This window comes from Amphiura filiformis, chromosome 20 (assembly GCF_039555335.1).
Source record: "Amphiura filiformis chromosome 20, Afil_fr2py, whole genome shotgun sequence".
In the NCBI taxonomy this organism is placed as follows: domain Eukaryota; kingdom Metazoa; phylum Echinodermata; class Ophiuroidea; order Amphilepidida; family Amphiuridae; genus Amphiura; species Amphiura filiformis.
This window is the reverse complement of record NC_092647.1, coordinates 41,554,910-41,573,893: the sequence shown is the minus strand read 5'-3', so window position 1 is coordinate 41,573,893 and position 18,984 is coordinate 41,554,910. Positions and strand designations below refer to the sequence as shown.

The following is an 18,984-nucleotide window of genomic DNA, read 5'->3' as shown; positions in this document are numbered from 1 at the left end:
ATATTTGCTCCACTTACCTCTCCAGGGAATAGCACTCCATCAGGTTGACCAGCACCCCAGTTGGTGTAATCTAAATTGCTACCGTCTGTCCAATGAAATTTACCGCTTGATCCAGAATCAGACAATCCAATCCAGACATCAACATCTGGTGCGGCCTTCATCATCACTGCCAAAGCAGCTGAAAGAACAAAGACAGAAATGAAAGAATATTTGTCATAATAAGTGTGATCCAGACTCGGACAATCCGATCCAGACATCAACATCTGGTGCAGTCCTGATAATTATGGCCAAAGCAGCTGAAAGACAGAAGACAGAAATGAAAAACATTTTGTCATAAGTGTGAACGAGACTCAGGTAATTCGATCTGCACATCAACATCTGGTGGAACCCTGATCATATCAGCCAAAAGAGCCAAAAGAAAGATGACAAAAATGAAAGAAATTTTGTCATATGTATATGATCCAGAATTAGTAAATCTGATATACACATAAACACCTGGTGGCACCCTGATAATAATGGCCAAAGCAGGTCAAAGAAAAAAGACCAGAAACAAAAGAAAATTTGTTGTAATACGGAACTGTTCAATATTTACACCAGGGGTGGCAGCTTTAAGAGGGGAATCCAAATTTTTTTGGGGGGTCTCAAGGGGGAATCTGAATTTTTTACTTGAATACAGAGGGGTAAGTTAACTTTTCAAAGCAGAAAATTACGAACGGATGTGAGGAGAACGCAATTTTTTTCTGATATTTTGTCAAAACTCACATCCCCCTGGCGTAAATATTGAACGGTTCAATGTCCAATGCAAGTCCAATACAAAATCAGTAAATCCTATCCAAATATAAACAGTAAACAAAGCATACCTTGTTGTTCTGAATTATGTATAGTAGCCAGATTAGCATTACTCCCTGGGAATGAGTTCTGACAGTAATCCTTGGCATCAAGCCACGACGCGCGATCAGCCTCAAAGATTCCATAGATACGGTAACATTTGGTGAGCAGTTTATACCATCCTTGTGGACAGTTTCCTGTTGGTGGTTGTGTTGGGACGTTAGTGATAGGGCCGGTACTGTCCTCATCTCGTTTGCATACAAAGGCTAGTTTGATACCACAGGCTTGGTCGTTCCATCTGCCATCTATAACAAAATGGAAATAATGAAATCCGTTTAAAAATTGAAAAATATAATATTTATTTGACATGAGACATTAAACAAATAGTGACTGCGTAGGTATGAAAAAGGATCAATAATACAGTCCAAGTAAAACATTTGGTGTCAAACCACATAATTTTAATTGCATAACAAATATAACACAAATTTTTGGTCATAGACCTTTATCAAGTGTGAAGTGAAAACTTTTTGAATGCCGGAAAACAAAGGAAGGCATGAAACGGGTATGTGTGAGGAGACACGCTCGAAAACACACATACCTATTTCATGCTTTCCTTTGTTTTCCGCATTATCATTCTATGTACAGATAAGCTGTACTTATTTTTTACTCTGGAACCTAGAGTAGATGAGTGTATTTTTGAAGCCTATGGAACAGCAGCACAGTCCAAGGTCTTGTACTGTGCCTGGGACGGCCAAAATTTGGTTGAGAAATTTAGGGTGGTGGGGGGAAGCAAAATATTGACCTAAAATTTGGTATTTTGGCTAAAAAGTAGAAGCTTTCCCAGTCTTTAATTTACTGCAGGGTAAAGCCCAAAATGGGGGGGATACCCTCCCCAAGCACTACCCCTGCCCCATGATACATGACAATCTCTCAAATCAATTCAACTGGACCCTGATTTATTCAACCCAACTCAACACAATTAACTCAAATAAACTCAACTCAAATAACTCATTTGGAGAAAGATGAGATTCTTGCTCAAACACAAAACCTACCATTAAATTTGTCTAGTTCACACTGATATTCACTAAATTAACTCAACTCAAATCAATTAACTTGAATCAATTCTCCGTGACTCAAATCAATTTCATTTTTCACAAAGCAACAGTGGCGTAGCTAGGGAGTGCGGCACCCAGGGGCAAGGATATAGATTGTCGCTCCCTCTCAATTACTGAAACAATTATGCATGTTTTGCGCAAAAATTTCCACAAATAATACTAATTTAGTAATAATCAAGTTGAATTGCAGTCTTAATACAGTCTTTGAAATGACTATATATCACTTGGAGGGGGTGCAGCATCGATCTAGGTGATACTGAATTGGTTGATTTGGCACTCCCTTAAGATGACTCCCATGCCCCCTAGCTATATCACTGCAAAGCAACTCAACTCAGCTCAAATCAATTCAACTTTACTCAAGTCAAGTCAAGTCAAGTTAAACTTTATTAATCCATTTCTGGAAATTACATGCACATTATGAGATCATAAAACTACAATATATTAGAGAACAAGCATTATACAAAAACAGTTAATATAAGCAAAATGTAATTCAAGGGTACTCCCTAGAAATGGAATGAAAACATAAATTAACGACGGTACTTCAAGTTATGATAAAAAATAGCTTGAGGAACAAATGAGTTCAGGTACCTGTCTGTATTTGCACGCGGCAGTTGCATACGACCAGATTTTGAGTTATGGTGATATGACAAGCGATGGTGGAGTGGATGTTGAGGATCCTCCATCACATCGGTGAGCTTTTTCAACAAAAGATCAGTATACACCGTCTCGAAAGCCTGTCGTGGTGAGCCTATGATTCTACTAGCTTCTTTAATTACCCTTTCCACCCTCTGTCTGTCCCCTATGGTAATGTTCCCTCCCCAACAAAGTAAACAATATCGCCAAACACTTGCTACAACTGAATCATAAAACAAAGCGAGAATACAAGAATTAACATGAAAGAAATTCAGTTTCCTGAAACAATACATGCGAGAGTTCAGTTTTTTAACCATGTGATCAACATGTTTATGAACTTAACTCAATCATCTCAATTCAAATCTACACTCTGATGAAGTCAGAACTTCTTACTGAATATAAAACCTACCATCAAATGTTTCCACCTCCCCACATTGTTCTTCACCATTATGGTCATTTGGCTCGCCTGGATTCCAGTTGGTATAGTCAAGTGCAGAGCTATCTGTCCATCTGAAGAAGAATTGTGTTGTAGTCAAAGTTAATTCAAATGCTTACACAATGTACACGTAGGTATGCTGTCTTTACACACAATCATATTATCACAAAGATTCTGAGAATGGCACATGAGTATTTTATATGGGAGGCAAATATATTTTAACATGTTTTGAATCAGTCTGGGCTCACAGTAAAAGGCAAACTATCTACTATACTATGATCAGCTTGTAATAGGCGAAAATTATTTGTTTTTTGTTCCGTCAATAAAGTCCCAACTTACGCCTGCATAAATCCACAAAATTGCACGCAAGACACACGCGCAAAGCACCGTTTCCGCAGGTGCTGCATCCAGCAGTTTATGCCATTCTTAATCAATCCATAATGTTATGAGTCTTGCCTATTGTGAGCTGATCATAGAGTATATTAATTTACGAAGCAGATACATACATGTTATCTAACAGCTTATGTGATTGGTCGAGAGCCGGGCATAAAGCACTTTTAAGAATTTAACATTTTATATTTTGTTATTATTTGATGAAATACAATCAACAAATGTTAGGGAATGTATAAACATTGTTCATTTATAGAATTCCCTCAATATTATTAATGAAACCCTTATCCATAAATGCAATACTTACGTGTAATCTCCTTCCACTGTGTATTCTCTCAGACCAATCCAGTAAGATGAAACAGCTCTCTTTAGCTGTAACAAATTAATGTGATATATTTAAAGCAAGAATGCAACATAGGTTCTCAAAAAGGATCAGATGTAAGGAGCTAGCTACGGTTTATTTAATTATATGCACAAATCTGAAGGGGGCACGCCCATATATTGACATACGTCATGTGCCCATGAAAAGACCCCGGTATTTTTGGCAAATCCTACACCCAATGACCCTGTTTTTTTCAGTAACCTACACTGAATGACCCCTTTTCTTGAACAAGTAGTCTTCAAAATTGAAATTGAAATTTCAGCATGCTTCGCGCGCATTTTGAGCAAAATAAATGAGTTTTGTCTATTTTGTACTGTAAAATTGGGTAAAAAGCTATTATTGATTGTCAATGATGTGAAATTTTGGGTGCTCCCATACAAAATCACCCCATTTTTGACATTGCCAACACCAAATGACACCCTTTTTTCTTAAAATTTCTACACCGATACACCCCTAGTTTTGTACGCTGTTGGGCACAGGTACATCACTTTCATATTCGAGTGCCCCCCTCCCCCGGCACAATATGCTACGGAGACATTAATCCATGCTTTTGTCACTTAACGTACAATTTTCTGTGTTGGGCACACATCACTTATGCGTATGTGCACTACATGTATGTTGACATAAACATCTTAAAATATTTAGGCGGAAAAGTGATATTTTCTCACAATTGATTGACTGCTGGTGCATTGGTGTGCCTGCACATTTACGCAATTGCTGTGGTCTCATAGGTATGTCTATAAGCCCCCCGCACTTTGTTAAAAATCATGTAAAACCAGCCATTTTTGGCAATTTTAGCCATTAAGCCCCCCCCCCCCGCATAACTCTAAAAGCCCCTCAGAGCCCCCCGCAGGAACAGATCCTGGACACGCCGGTGGTAAGCGTCCCATATATGATACAATGGAAATTAAGTAAAGAAAGTGAGTAGAATGTAATGACAAGCTAACACAAAAATATTAAAATGGGCAAAAGAAAGAAACAAGAGAACAAAAGAAAGAATGATAGGGAGAGCTTCAGAGAAAGAAAGAAGCTCTAGAAGAGAAGAGAAAGTGCAAAGTATGGGAAGCCGGTAAAGTAGGTAATGGGGCTACTCATCCTGCACAAGAACAAATAAACACAGTGGGGAACGATTGCTCGCTACAAGAGGAAACTGAATATAATTAATAAGTAAGTAAAAATAAATAAACAAATTTTAGTTTTATTTAAAAGAAGATTTTAAAGCAAATTTGCTTGTGTCCCAAAATTTTCACCACACATACCACTTGATTGACAAATGCTTGCTCTTCATCGCTATGGATAGAGACAAGATTACCGCCATTGTCATTGCACCACACATCTGCATCAGCCCATGTCCTACGCCAATTCAATGTAGCATCACTGACATAGTAGCAGTATGGTGAAGAGTAGTACCAATCACTGTCTGAGGGACATTCAGTTGCTGTATGAATATAAGAGATAAGAGAGTGAAAAGGTTTGCAGAGACATGGCAAATATTGAGTCTGTTTACCTTCCTCGAGTCAGTAAATTAAAATCAAGTTTTGAAATTTTCTCAAAAATTGTTATTATTTGCAGGAATCTGTTATTCTAGTTGTATTCCTTGCATCATTTCCTTTTTGAAAATGTATACTTTTATATAGTTTTCATCATTACATTTAGAGATACAATAAAAAACACTATCTAAATTACTGACCTGTGGAAGATTATACCGACTATATAGTTCCCCAGTTTGCCCCCCCCCCCCCCAATCAGGACAAAATTCACAGAAAAGCCATTATTGCCCCCTAAAAATTTTGCCTCAAAATTCACTTCTCCCATCTCCCCATTCTCCCCCATCCCTGTCAGGACAAAAACAATCACAGAAAATTTTGGATCAAATTTGCCATATTTGGATCAAATTCATCCAATCTTAGAATTTCCTATTTTTGCTCACCCACATTTCACTTCCCTCTTACCCCCTCAAAAATTCCTGGCAACACCACTGGTTAAAATGTTCTCTATACACAAGTGTGTCCCCAGGAAGCTGATGTGTTTACTACTCCTCAGATGGTATACCTAGCAAACACAAACTATATTTTTAGAAGTTATATAAATTTAAATAATGTGAAATATTGGTTTATTAAAAGATCAGAAAAACTTCAAACATTCTATATGAAAAATTCCATATGAAAAAAATATAGTAAAAAATGTTGTCTAAATGTTATATTGAAATATACTTTTTTGCAAACATCAAAGCAAAATTCTGTTACCAAAACTCCTCTGCTCTTGTACGTGCAGACGGCATCATGTCATGAGCGTCCTACACGCACTGTAACACACTTACAAGAAATGCGCTCACTACACGATCATTTCCCAGATGCGGATTTTAGTGCTGTGTAGACACTATCTATTATGGATGCTCATTCCAGGAGATTGCATGGAAATGATTTAATGTGGCCCCTGCTCTCATGTGGCAACTTTTAAAAACATTATAAAGATATTGTATAACCTTTATATAATAACATGATATTTAAAACTTTTCTGGCAACTATACAGCCCTTCTGTGTTATCATACATGAGTTCACAGATACTTATTGCACACCCACACATGATACATTAAATATAATGTAAATTACCTGGTGGTTCTGGTGGTGGTGTGATTGGAACCTTATCTACAAACAAATTGAAAAAACAAAAAACATATTGAAGAAGTGATCAAATTGTACTCACAAAATGCATTTACCGGTACTTACATTACTCTTGGTTCTTTTTTGTTTTAGCATACAAGAAAGTTCTAAAATACAGGTTTTTGGTTCATTTAGTCTAAAATTTACTAAAATATTTATTAAAATTGATTAATATTGAACTTTTTATTTCCAGTTAAAACATTGATTGGATTCTGTTTTATCTGGCAAAGATATTTTATTCATCCACAAATACTGGGCTATTCTAGTTGAAATCCATACACCCCCTGTGGAAGACATGACCATAATCTTCCACACAGGGAGTGTGAATTTTAAATGCGGTTACTGATTGGGTAACTCTGTTTGAAATCTACACCCCCTGTGTGTGGGAGATTAAGGAAAACTCTTCCACAGGGGGGTGTATGGATTTCAATCGAAATAGCCCAATTCTATTTACCTGGGTATTGTCAATACCTCATCACTTTTCATTCTATGACTTACTCTTTTCAATCCTGCATATCCAATGTCTTGCATCGCTACATTCTTGGTCATTCCATCCTCTTCCCGGGTTCATGAAAGATTCCACGCAATCTTCTACATCCTCATAGTCATTGGGCTCACCAGGCTCCCAATTTGTATACTCTACTGGTGTGGTATCAGTCCATGTGAAACCTGTATTAAAGGGAACATAAATAGATTAACAAGTTTAATAAGTTTACTAAGTTGATATTAGGCCTATATGTGGCCATATCAAGCAAATTGAGGATGTGTCAAGTTTTAGACTTTTGCATCATGATACAGGAACTTTAAACCAGCATCAATTTGATGTAAATACCATCAAAATGTGACATACGACTGAAAAAAATACTATTGAGTAAATTAAACAGTAAAGAATATGAACCAATTACAGGTCAGGTAGCTGACTAGCTGTGTGGATGCATTCCTTGATTATAACCATGCATTTTATGGCATTAAGGTATGGATTTGAGGGGACATTGTAAGTAACCATTATTCTGATTGTTAAACTTTTGATTAATATAATTTTTAAAAAAAGAAAGAAAGAAAAGATAACAAGCATGTATCTTAGCAGTTTCATTCATTTTAAATTTCAAATACCGTATTCGTTCCATTAACCGACCATGCCCCAATAAGCGACTTTACTACACATGAGCCTCTCATTATGTGCATGATCCATGCATGCAATTACTCGTGTATCAAATGCAGAACCATATCTACACACAAAGTCCATATTCTGGGCCATTTTTACATATCTATGTATGTAAACAATATAAAAAATAAGTGCCCACCCAAAATGACTTTGTTAAGCGCCCTGGGCGGTTAATGGAATGAATACGGTACCTTATTTTATACAATTCTTTCTTTCGGCATAGCTATTTCTTTGTTAGGAGCAACTTTTGTGTGAGGCAACAACTTAAAATGTTGAGCACATACCTCAAGCTATATACAAGCAAAATATCAATAAATCCTTAAGTGTGGACCATGGAACTTAAAACATGGAGACATTTACCAACCATGCCATGTAATCTACTGGGGATGTCCATGGTTGAGAGGTATCTCCAGATGGTTGAAAACACAAATAGTGAAGTGGTTGATTACAAATGCCAACCCCTGCACCCCCACCCTCACACACTACTCACTCTTTATACTTACCTCCTTCCACCGCCCTGTCATTGAGACCAATCCAGTAGCCATATTGATTATCTGGATCACTATCGATGAAAACAAAAGACATCATTAATGCTCTGCATGCTAGCCATAGGCTTCAACATAAGAAGTCCCAAGTTTTGAGATATTTTCTCAAAATATCAAGAGCTATCTCAAGAACCACTGAACCAATACTAGGCTTGTTTGTACTCACTTTAATGTATTTTTAATGTATTTTTGATGCTGATTCCAAATATGGTCATGGAAATTCACATTTCTGAAATTTGTGACTTAAAAAAAAAAATTGAAACTTGTCGTCTGCAGTTGACACCCGCGTGAAGAGAGTTAATATCATTGATACAGATTATGATTGTGGAGACAATGGCAACTCTGACTTTCCTGCTACTATTGTCTTGGATTTCACTGCTTTAAAGGATATATTGAAACCAATTAAAATACAAGATACAAAAAATTGAAATAGAGCTACAATTATGTTGTTTGTAATTATGTTGCCCTAAAACAAAGGTTTGAAAATACAAAAAATATGCAAATAACCTCATTTATATTCATAAATATGCAAATAACCTGACAAAAAACTATACAGGACAAGAGGTGATCATGGTCTATCATCCTACCAAGGTTATCAGTTATTGCATGTAGTAGGCTGCAGAAGGGTGGATCATTCGCTTGTTCATGTCTTACTAATGCCAATCCCTTTCTTTTTTCCAGGTGGTGTGTTAATACGAGACATGAAGCTTTAATCTTTAAACAATCAATCACTCCTAAAACAGATGCTTACAAAAACTGTCTTTTAGTTAATTTCCCAGTGTTATGGTCTTCAATTCCATCCGATATCAGAGACTCATATCTCACCTGTAACAAGTCTACTTTTAAATCTCAACTCAAATCTCACTATATGGAGCATGATGATTAATTTGTATTGATGCCTTTTTGTATTTTTTTCCAATATGATTTGTATGTGTGTGGTCTGCTGAGTTGGGAGCGCTGCGCCTTGTGGTGACAGTGCTCTTTTGTGCTTTCAGTGTTCCCCGGCAGCTCAGTAGACCCAATTTGTTGTTTTATCTCAATTTTGTTGTTAATTGCCAGATGAATAAAATAAAAAATAAAAAATTAATGGAATTTCAGGCAATATGCAAATAAGCTCATTAATATCGGTTATTGCTTGTGGGCTGCAGAGTGGATTAATTATTTTGTTTCCACACAACCAACAAATATAAAAGAAAAAAAGTACCTGGCATACTTTCCATATTTAGGAACTATTAATATGTCCATTTTCTTATGTTTTTATTGTTTCTTACTCCTTATTTTAGCATATAATTTCAATTCCAATTAAATAATAAATTAGTAAATAGTAAGACCTCTCTCTTTCTGACTGAAAAAAGGTAGTCATTGTGACGTCAACCCCGTCATCTTGTGGGTACGGAGTGCCTTGTTGCTAAGATCACCGCGTTGACACTTGACTGAAGAGGTGCGTAATGTCTAAAGCATGACATGCAGAATGGCAGTACCCTGAAAATGGCGGATCCCACGGAAAAGGCTGATGGTCTCTATTGACAAGAAAGATATTACCTTAGTTTTACATGACCTATGTAAAGACCTACTTTGGCAAATAACTGTCCCGGATGTACATCTCTTCAGTACTGCTATGGAAGCTAGCCAAGTCACCGCCCTGATCACGACAGAATGACAACGCACCTTCCCAAGTTCTTCTGTTCATATTCTGATCTTGTTCATATACCTTGAAAAATGTCATAATCAGTAAATACTAGTTATCAGATTTTCTTTGTTTTCAGAAGGTATATAGTACATTTAGTCACGAGTTATTTTGATAGATTTTTAAAAAGAAATTTGGGATGGTCTAAGTAATATTTCCTTGGTTTAATCAAAACAGTGATTGAAATATATTTAGCAAAGAAGGGGTTTGTTGCAATCCTCTTTCTGTTTTTTTCTATATTAACAGTGCTCATTTGGTACCAATGCACATGTATTAGCCATATCCTCTTTTCTTTTCTTTTTTAAAATTTCATCAGCACCCAAACTAACAACACTTCATACCAGCTTGGACCCGTACTCGTACTCATGGAGGGCCCCAATAGATGAGTTGACTTCTGACATCATTAAAATTTCCATTGTTTTTTGCCTGGCAGTATGCGCGTGCATCATATTTTGTTCAGGGCTTATGTTTTTAAAACTCCCGCCACATCACAATAAGACTATTGAACAGTGTAGTGGTTGCATGGGGTTCACTTAAGCATAAAGATATACCAGTCCCTTGCCTTTGTTGATAAACATTGAGGTCAACTCATCTATACTATAAGTCTGGAAGATCAAATATCATGGCAGCCAACCTCCTATGGAGAAGACAGAGGTAAAATGTACCACAAGTGGGAAAACTACCCTCCCCCATCTTTGTCATCTCTGGAATTGTCCAATATGATACTCTTTCACAAAACTACCCTCCCCCATCTTTGTCATCTCTGGAATTGTCCAATATGATACTTTTTCACATATGAATGGCACGCCACATTCTGTGTAAGCTTACCTTAAAGCAATAGCTTCCATATCCAATCCATCCAACAGAGCAACCCAGATTAGTAGGGTTGGTAGGGTTAGGGTTGTCAGGTTCCCTGGTAGTCCATCCATCTCGTTTTGTCTCACATACATATGGCATTGCTGTGGTACATTCTCTATCTGCCCAGAACCCAGACTTTGGTATGCTTGAACTAGCTGCTACACACTGACCCATGCTATCGTCTATTGACACACAAACAAACAAAAGGGGTAAGGGTAGCACACATCCCTGATCTCAGAGCAACAGGTATGGTTCGTCAGGAATTGAACCAAATCTTTTAACAACTTATCAAGTGAGTAAATCCTGGGGCAATCACAATCACATCATTATTATTCCTGGTTTCTGCTTCCACTTGCTGCAACTCCCATCAGCCAAAATGGGCTATTCAGGCATGAGACTACCCATTCATGAAAAAGTCTGGAAATTGTCAAAAAAGCTGGAAAAGCGTGCAAATTTTTTCAAAAACACCTGAAAAAGGGTTGAATTTCACTGGAAAATCTCATGCCTGGTTATTCCAGTTGAAATCCATACACCACCTATGGAAGACATGACCTTAATTTCCCACACATGGGTTGTAGATTTCAAATGGAGTCACTCATTCAAGTAACCCAATTTGAAATCTACACCCTCTGTGTGGATGATAAAGGGTCTGCCATAGGGGGTGTATGGATTCTAACTGGATTGGCCCAATATATGGGTTTTCCTTTTTTCAGTTTACAAACTGCCAATTTCTTCCTTTTTAAATGTTTGTTCTTACCTGGCTGTCCATCATCCCAGTTTGTCATCAAGATAGGTGAATTATCCACCCATTTATACATGCCAGGCTCATCAATATCACTTAAACCAATCCAATATCTAGCACCTGTTGTCTCCAGGCCTAGCTGACTACTGAAGTAGGCATTCTCATATCTAGTACATGGGTGAAGACATTATCAAAGAGATTGGGTGAAGCCAGAATGGTCAAATTATATAAATTTTCCTTATTACTTCATGGCAAATAGTCTGCGATACTATTCAGAAATGACTTTGGTTTGTTATCACATCAAAGGTGTCAATTATGCAATCTATATCTTCACATGCTTAACTAATAGTCTGTCTCATCACAAGTTGATGCCAATGTCACAGGGTGTAAACACATGTGTAGAAGGGCAATTTGTCCGTTACCAGCAATGCAAAAGAAGGGCAATTTGTTCTCCCCCCAATCAATCTGAAAATTTAGAAAATCCTATAGGAAAATGGCCGAAAAATAGCTTGTGCCCCCAATCAGACTTGGTGTCCCCCCAATTATGGTCGGTGCCCCCCATATGATGACACCCCCCCCCATATGATGACCCCAGCTACACCTCTGTGTAAGTTCATTACACAGAAAACAAATATAATATTGCCAATATAAGTGGATGGAAATATTAATGATGGGCACATTGATCATTACATGATCAACTATAGCGACTGGTCATACTAAATTTATGATAATTACACTTCTTTGACAATTATGTATGCCACACACAATGATACAACTTACTTATGGTTGATGACAGCAAGATGTCCACCTTGTGAACTGCAGTCAGATTGTGCACTTGACCAACTTTTGACATTTGTATTAAACAAGTAACATGATGACATGTAGGCCTTCCATCCCTAAAAAATAATCAACAAGAATTTCATTTAAATAATCAGTCAAATGAGACGGGTAGACATTATTATTTAACTTTGTAAGGTGAAAAACTGTAATAATTAGAACAAAATGACATGGACATTTAAAGTATTCATTTCCAAATAGTGGTGTGTTCAAGTTTAAATCATTCAAGGTAATCAGGCTGGATTCACTGATGTTATACGAGATAATATGTGCCCATCCACCACAAACTGGTCGTAAAGTCGGCATTTTCCATTTTGAGATACAATCAAAATAGTATATGAATTTCTATGTAAAGTATCTTAGGAATTTGATCTGTGATGAACCATAACATCACTTCTAGATGTCCGATGAAGCTGGTTGATGTATCATTTTAAAGCTGAAAGTACATTCTTTTAAAATCTGCAATAAACAGAAAATGATCTAGAGCCGACTTTACTACCACTTCGTGGTGGATGGTCACATATGTGGATTTAGTACAGTTTTGATGCTTGTACTCATACTAATGATAATCTCAAATGTCTAAAAGGGACACATCTTGTAAAGATGGTATATACGAACAATTACTACTGGTAATTTCCTTGTGTTGTTTATGCAGTTTGGGTACGTTTTACTATACTTAATCGTAGTATACAGGGCTCTCAAATTATGGTAACTAGTGGTCACCCATCTTTCGCTGTTTGTAAATAAATGCAATTTGCAAAGTAGTCACCACCCTCCACATTCTTATTGGGAACAATGTGAAAACATAAAATGAGCTTCTTCTTCTTATAGGGTACTGGCCAACATCCCTATCGTGGAATCAAGCAGTCATGTGTGCATGCAGGTGGTACTTTAGTTGTTCTGATTGGTTGCTTTGCTTTGATATTGTTCAACTGCTGTTTTAAATTGGATGGGGTCTGTTATTGAGACAAGTGCTTTTGGTAATGAGTTCCAGTCTTTTAATGTTCTGGAAAAGAAAGAGTGTTTATAACAATTTTGTGATGCTGAAATCGATGTGTATGATCTGGAGTTGAAGTGCAGTGAGGATCGTTGGGTAGGCTGAAGGAGGTTTCCAACTGGTAGGGATGACCTAAAGATGCAATATATTTAAGTCTGTATGAGTACTCCTATATGCTAAACAAATTTATAACGGCGATAAATTGTTATTTTTGCCATGCTAGCAAAGTTTGATGGTCACCCATACTTCGCTGATTGTTAAATGATATCGCCAACCCATGACACCATGCACTCATTCGTTTTGATATTCCCATGTTTATTCTTTCTGCTTTTTAATTTTAATTTTATTATGGCGCAATTAATGCAGACCGTCGAGTAAATATGCGCGAAAACCAACCCGCAGTTATCGCGTAAATGCACACACAAACAACGATGCTTAGATAAACGCGATAGCTCAGTAACCGTACAGTATTTTTTTGACCCTGGATAATGTATTTTAGGCTATTTTTGCTCAATTTTGGACTTAAATCACTAAGATTTAAAAAAAAAAAAAATGATATGCTTTGCAAAAATGCAATTTTCAAATGTATCACCACAGTTCCACAGTTTTTATCACGAAAAGTTTTCCAACTCTGTAATTTATTATAGATTATTGATTGCTCCACTCGATCGTGTAGCGCAGAGCTGAATGGATAATTGACACACGATCAATAGGGAGAGTGGTTTATGATAAAAAATAATCAGGTTTACTGACGATAACTGGCGATAACTGCAGAATGTTTAGGTACTTACAACATCACATCCTTCATCTGATGGGATCACTCCGCCACTAATTCTCTTTGCTTTACAAACAGATGCAAAGTTATATCCTGTACATGGGACATCATTCCAACGACCCTAGAAAAACAATCAAACAATGACAAACATTAGTTAGTAATTGTGTTACACATTTTGAGGTAGAACCAAAGAGTACTGACTCTGTCATGTTTTCGTGTCGCTCAAGTTGGGCAAAATGGTGCCACGTCCCTCCGGATTGTATGGCAAGCTTGAACTCAAAGTGTGTGCTGTGCCAGAAAGACAGTTTAAACTTTGAAAGAATGTTTGATTATTTAATCATTCAGTATAATTTGTTTAATGTCTTTGAGTCAATTTGTCAACATGCTGCACATAGTTGCAGTCATACAGTGAATACACTCTCACTCTCAAGACCTACCTTCTCCTGCCAAATTTCTACGCAATCTTCTTCCCCTGAATTATTAGGCTCATAATAGGCCCAGTTTGTGAAGGTCACATCACTGCCATCGGTCCATGAGTAATACATTTCCTGGTCCAAATCATTCATACCAATCCAAACACGAGTCTCGCTTGAAACTGTACAATACATAAAAACAGATCAGTTTACTTATTGATAACAATTAGAGGTTAATAACTGCGCATCGGTTATTTGGAGGGCATTGTGAAAAATCTAAACATTTTGCCTTTGGAGCCAAGGAATGTCCTGAAGGGCGGAGTCCCAAGGGATATTCCGAGGTCCAAAACAAAATGTTTAGATTTATAACAATGCCTGACATATTACTGATGCAAAGTTATTAACCTCATTCATAACCGTCACTTTTACGCACAATATGTTGCATGAACTGTTATCGCATTTCACTCTACACTACATGTTCCCAATGACACAGCCATTGTCATCTATCACCTCACAGATGACACCCAAGAACCAATGAAATTTAGTGATTACAAGTTAAACCACACCCACTGACTAAAACTACCACAGGTATTTCAATTCAGGCAAAAACTTGTGTCACATATTCTGGACCAATTTGACATACTATGTTTTATGAAAATAATTCTAAGTCTTATAAGAGGCGAAAAAAGATTAGACTCATAACATTGTGTATTGATATAGAATGGCATGCATGCAGTTGGGCGCAGCGGCATGTACACTAGTTGTAGCAGATTTTTAAGGCGATAACAGTCTTTTTGGGCCCTATTCAATTATTTACATGACCTTTGCATTCTAAATAAAATTTGGACACTTTTGGAACAAGCAAACTTAATAATACTCTCTTAAGTGTTTAAAATACTTCAACTCTCCAAAAGAGTGAGAAGAAGCGTGGAGTGAAAATCACTCCTAAAAGAGTAGAAACCTCTGTCAAGGTATGATATAAGGGACATTACTCTTTTGAGTAATATTACTTATATCATACCTAATCTTCACTCTTCTCACTCTTTTGGAGAGCGAGTTCTTCACTCTTTTACATAAAAAGTGTATGTCGTACACAACATCAAAAACAAGTGGTAATATGTATGCACATTTCAAATGTTAATGCTCTGCATGCTAGCCATGCGCTTCAATGGAAAAAGTTCAAGTTTTGAAATATTTTCTCAAAATATCAAGCTATCTTAAGAACTACTGAATCAATACTAGGCTTGTTTGTACTCATTTTAATGCATTTTTCATGCTGATTCCAAATATGGTCATGAAAATTTACATTTCTGACATTTTTGAATTTTTGAATTTTTTTTAAACTTGTCGTCTGCAGTCGACACCCGCGTGAAGAGAGTTAAGTGTGCAAATATAAATCTGAAAAGAAAATATTGAAGATGACCTAATCAGGTGATGGTCCGAATCAATAAGATACAAATCTGGGTGTTGAGTGACTGCAATGTAATAGGTTGATTGTGTATGATTGTACATTTTAACTCTCTCCACGTGGGTGTCGATTGCAGACGACAAGTTTCATGACCATTGAATCAACATGAAATATGCATTAAAATGAGTACAAACAAGCATAATATTGGTTCAGTGGTTCTTGAGATAACTCTTGATATTTTGAGAAAATATCTCAAAACCTTTGATGTTGAAGCCTATGGCTAGCACACAGTGCATTAAAGTATTATACATAAAAGTATTGCTCCCGCTCTCCTTAATCAACATTTTTTCATGTTTATTATGATAAACCTGACTTACGTGCATTAATGAAGGACATGATATAATTATTTTCATTCAAATCTCTGATAGATGCCAAGTCACTACTCTGCATTTGACACATGGTCCTAGCTGGTTCATACTCGGACAGTGCAGCATTCATCAAGTAACAATAATCTCCATACATTCCGTAACTGTCATCGGGACACCCATATGATGGGTCAACAGTTGGCGTAGGTGGCTCTATTGGTGCGTCAAAATCTGGATTGGAAAAACAAATTAGTGCAAGTTATCTATCAGTTGGCAACAAATCAACAAAACAAAACACTTTTGTTGATTCAGTCAATCAATCAATCAATCAACATTGTTACATGCTCAGAATCTTTATTAATGTGTACAATGACTCATGAGTTAGGAGACACAATGACTCATGAGTCACAATGACACATGAGTAATGAGACATGAGTAATGAGACATGAGTAATGAGACATGACTCAGTCATGAGACACAATGACTCATGAGTCATGAGTCACAATGACACATAAGTAATGAGACACAACTCAGTCATTAGACACAATGACTCACACAATGACTCATGAGCCATGAGACACAATGACTCATGAGTCACAATGACACATAAGTAATAAGACACAACTCAGTCATGAGACACAATGACTCACACAATGACTCATGAGCCATGAGACACAATGACTCATGAGTCACAATGACACATAATGATTCACAAGTCAAATAACTAATGAGTTACTCACCAGTCTCATAATGGTCCATTGGATGTGAGTCATCAGTTGACAAAAAACCTATTTTGTGGCATGCTCAGAATATATGATCATCAGCGTATCATGACTATTGAGTCACAATGCTACATGAGTCATATGATTACGAACTACTTACTTACCGACAAAATATTACTTAGACTTAGTAATAGATAGTCATAATAACTCACGAGTCACATAATTATGAGTCACTCACCTGTCTCATAATGGTCCATTGGATATGAGTCATCCGTAGGTACTGTACCAACACTACTCATGTCCACATCACTTAGGAAGCATCTAACCAATGTTCTATCATAGTCAAAAGACCTGCAGCTAAAATCTGTCCTTGCCAGACACTCCACTGCACACTCTTTGGGATAAACATTTTCTACGGTGGCCTTATAATTGTCGCTGTCTTCTAGTTTGAGGTAGCGGTATGGGAAGAAGTTCTTCTGTATGATAGCTGAGTAACAAAAATGAAAATATTTCATCAAACATTTCTATCCAAATTTGTGACATGATGATCCATTTAGACCTAAGTCGGAAATTTTGAAAATTGAGTTATTATCATTTCCAACTTGCTCATTACCTATGGTTACTGATGTGGAAATCTCCACATCCCTGACATACTTGGTTGCAAGGTTATGAAATTTCTATATAATGATTAAGCAAAATCAGTCTGAAGTCAGACATATTCAATTTTAAGTTTCTTATAGGATTGTAAACAGCATTTGCAAAGTTACATTTTGCAGAAAACCCCATTGAATTTGGACAACCAGTTCAAAAGATATGAGCAGTTATAGAGTTTCCAAAATAATAGGAAATAAAAAGAAATACTAGTTTCTTTGTTTGGCTATATCTCAAAATCAATATTTCCGACTTCCGACTGATTTTGCTTGATCACATCACATGTTTATATTCTTATGCTTTTTATTGTATTTTTTTATCCTTATTTGTGCCTATAGGCCCTATCTCAATTTCATTATTGCAGACTTTGGTCTGATTGGATTAGATCATGTCACATCATAGTATACAACTATTGGCAATATTGTTGGGGAATTTATACACCCATTCATCCATTAGTTAAATATGACGAGTTATGTTTAAAAATAACATACAAAAACTTACATTTAAGTTTTAACCTGGAAGCAGCAGAATCACTATGATTAGTACATGCAATGTTTAACAACATTTTGCCATGCATGAGAAAATGCATGGTAACAACAGGCACTCAGGATAGGCCTCCACACTGTGGATGGTGTTGATATTATACATAGCCTACACATAATAAACAACATGCTTATACCATTTTTCACCCTGATGTGTTAGTGATGTCAATGCGTTGAGGCAGCTGCTTCGTGTGCACATTTATTTGGCACATGTAATCGCACGCATATGTACGGAAGCACTTTGAGCGTACTCAAGTGATTTGAAGCTATGACAAATACACTGACATCACTGATTGAAACTCAACAAGTTTGTTATAAGGCAAAACAAAAACACTTAAGGGGTGTGTGCATGGTAAAGTGAATAATTTCTGCCTACGTTTGGGGGCGTTCACATGTGTGTTTGAATACTTACGACTTTGTTTGCAGAAATAGCCAAGAGCCCTTTCACACACATTGTCATTCCATTTTCCAGTGTTCAGATACATCTCTACACAATGCTCCCCATCATCACCAACATTATTTGGCTCTCCTGCAAAATAAATTCAAGATAATTATTTGATAAATGATAACATCACTAAAGACAGCGGGTAAATGCAACAGAAGGAGAGAAAGCGGGAAAAGGAGAAAGAGACAAACAGAAAAAGAAAGAAAAAAGAAAGGAAGACAGAGAGATAGATATATACATGGACAGACAGACAAAGAGCAAGCAAGCAGGAAGGAAGGAAGTCAGGGAGGGAGGAAAGAAAAGAAAGACAGAAATAAATGAACAATGAAAGAATGAACAAGCAAACAAATACAAGCACAAAGCGCCTGACTACCAGTTTTAAAAT

At 36.8% G+C, this 18,984-nt stretch overlaps 1 protein-coding gene across 1 annotated transcript in view; it reads right to left on the bottom strand.

The window, feature by feature from the left end:
* The window catches only part of LOC140142331 (macrophage mannose receptor 1-like), a 54,599-nt gene that overhangs the window by 10,271 nt on the left and 25,344 nt on the right, over nucleotides 1-18,984 (bottom strand). The window contains exons 20-36 of the mRNA XM_072164300.1: nucleotides 18,567-18,683; nucleotides 17,200-17,448; nucleotides 16,252-16,470; nucleotides 14,491-14,648; nucleotides 14,070-14,174; nucleotides 12,225-12,340; nucleotides 11,460-11,611; nucleotides 10,673-10,884; nucleotides 9,732-9,868; nucleotides 8,116-8,174; nucleotides 6,946-7,116; nucleotides 6,397-6,432; nucleotides 5,044-5,222; nucleotides 3,710-3,774; nucleotides 2,986-3,086; nucleotides 861-1,133; nucleotides 18-178 (exon numbers count right to left, since the gene is read on the bottom strand). Of these exons, the coding sequence (XP_072020401.1) occupies nucleotides 18-178; nucleotides 861-1,133; nucleotides 2,986-3,086; nucleotides 3,710-3,774; nucleotides 5,044-5,222; nucleotides 6,397-6,432; nucleotides 6,946-7,116; nucleotides 8,116-8,174; nucleotides 9,732-9,868; nucleotides 10,673-10,884; nucleotides 11,460-11,611; nucleotides 12,225-12,340; nucleotides 14,070-14,174; nucleotides 14,491-14,648; nucleotides 16,252-16,470; nucleotides 17,200-17,448; nucleotides 18,567-18,683 (2,510 nt within the window). The remainder of the gene's footprint in view (nucleotides 1-17; nucleotides 179-860; nucleotides 1,134-2,985; nucleotides 3,087-3,709; nucleotides 3,775-5,043; nucleotides 5,223-6,396; nucleotides 6,433-6,945; nucleotides 7,117-8,115; nucleotides 8,175-9,731; nucleotides 9,869-10,672; nucleotides 10,885-11,459; nucleotides 11,612-12,224; nucleotides 12,341-14,069; nucleotides 14,175-14,490; nucleotides 14,649-16,251; nucleotides 16,471-17,199; nucleotides 17,449-18,566; nucleotides 18,684-18,984) is intronic.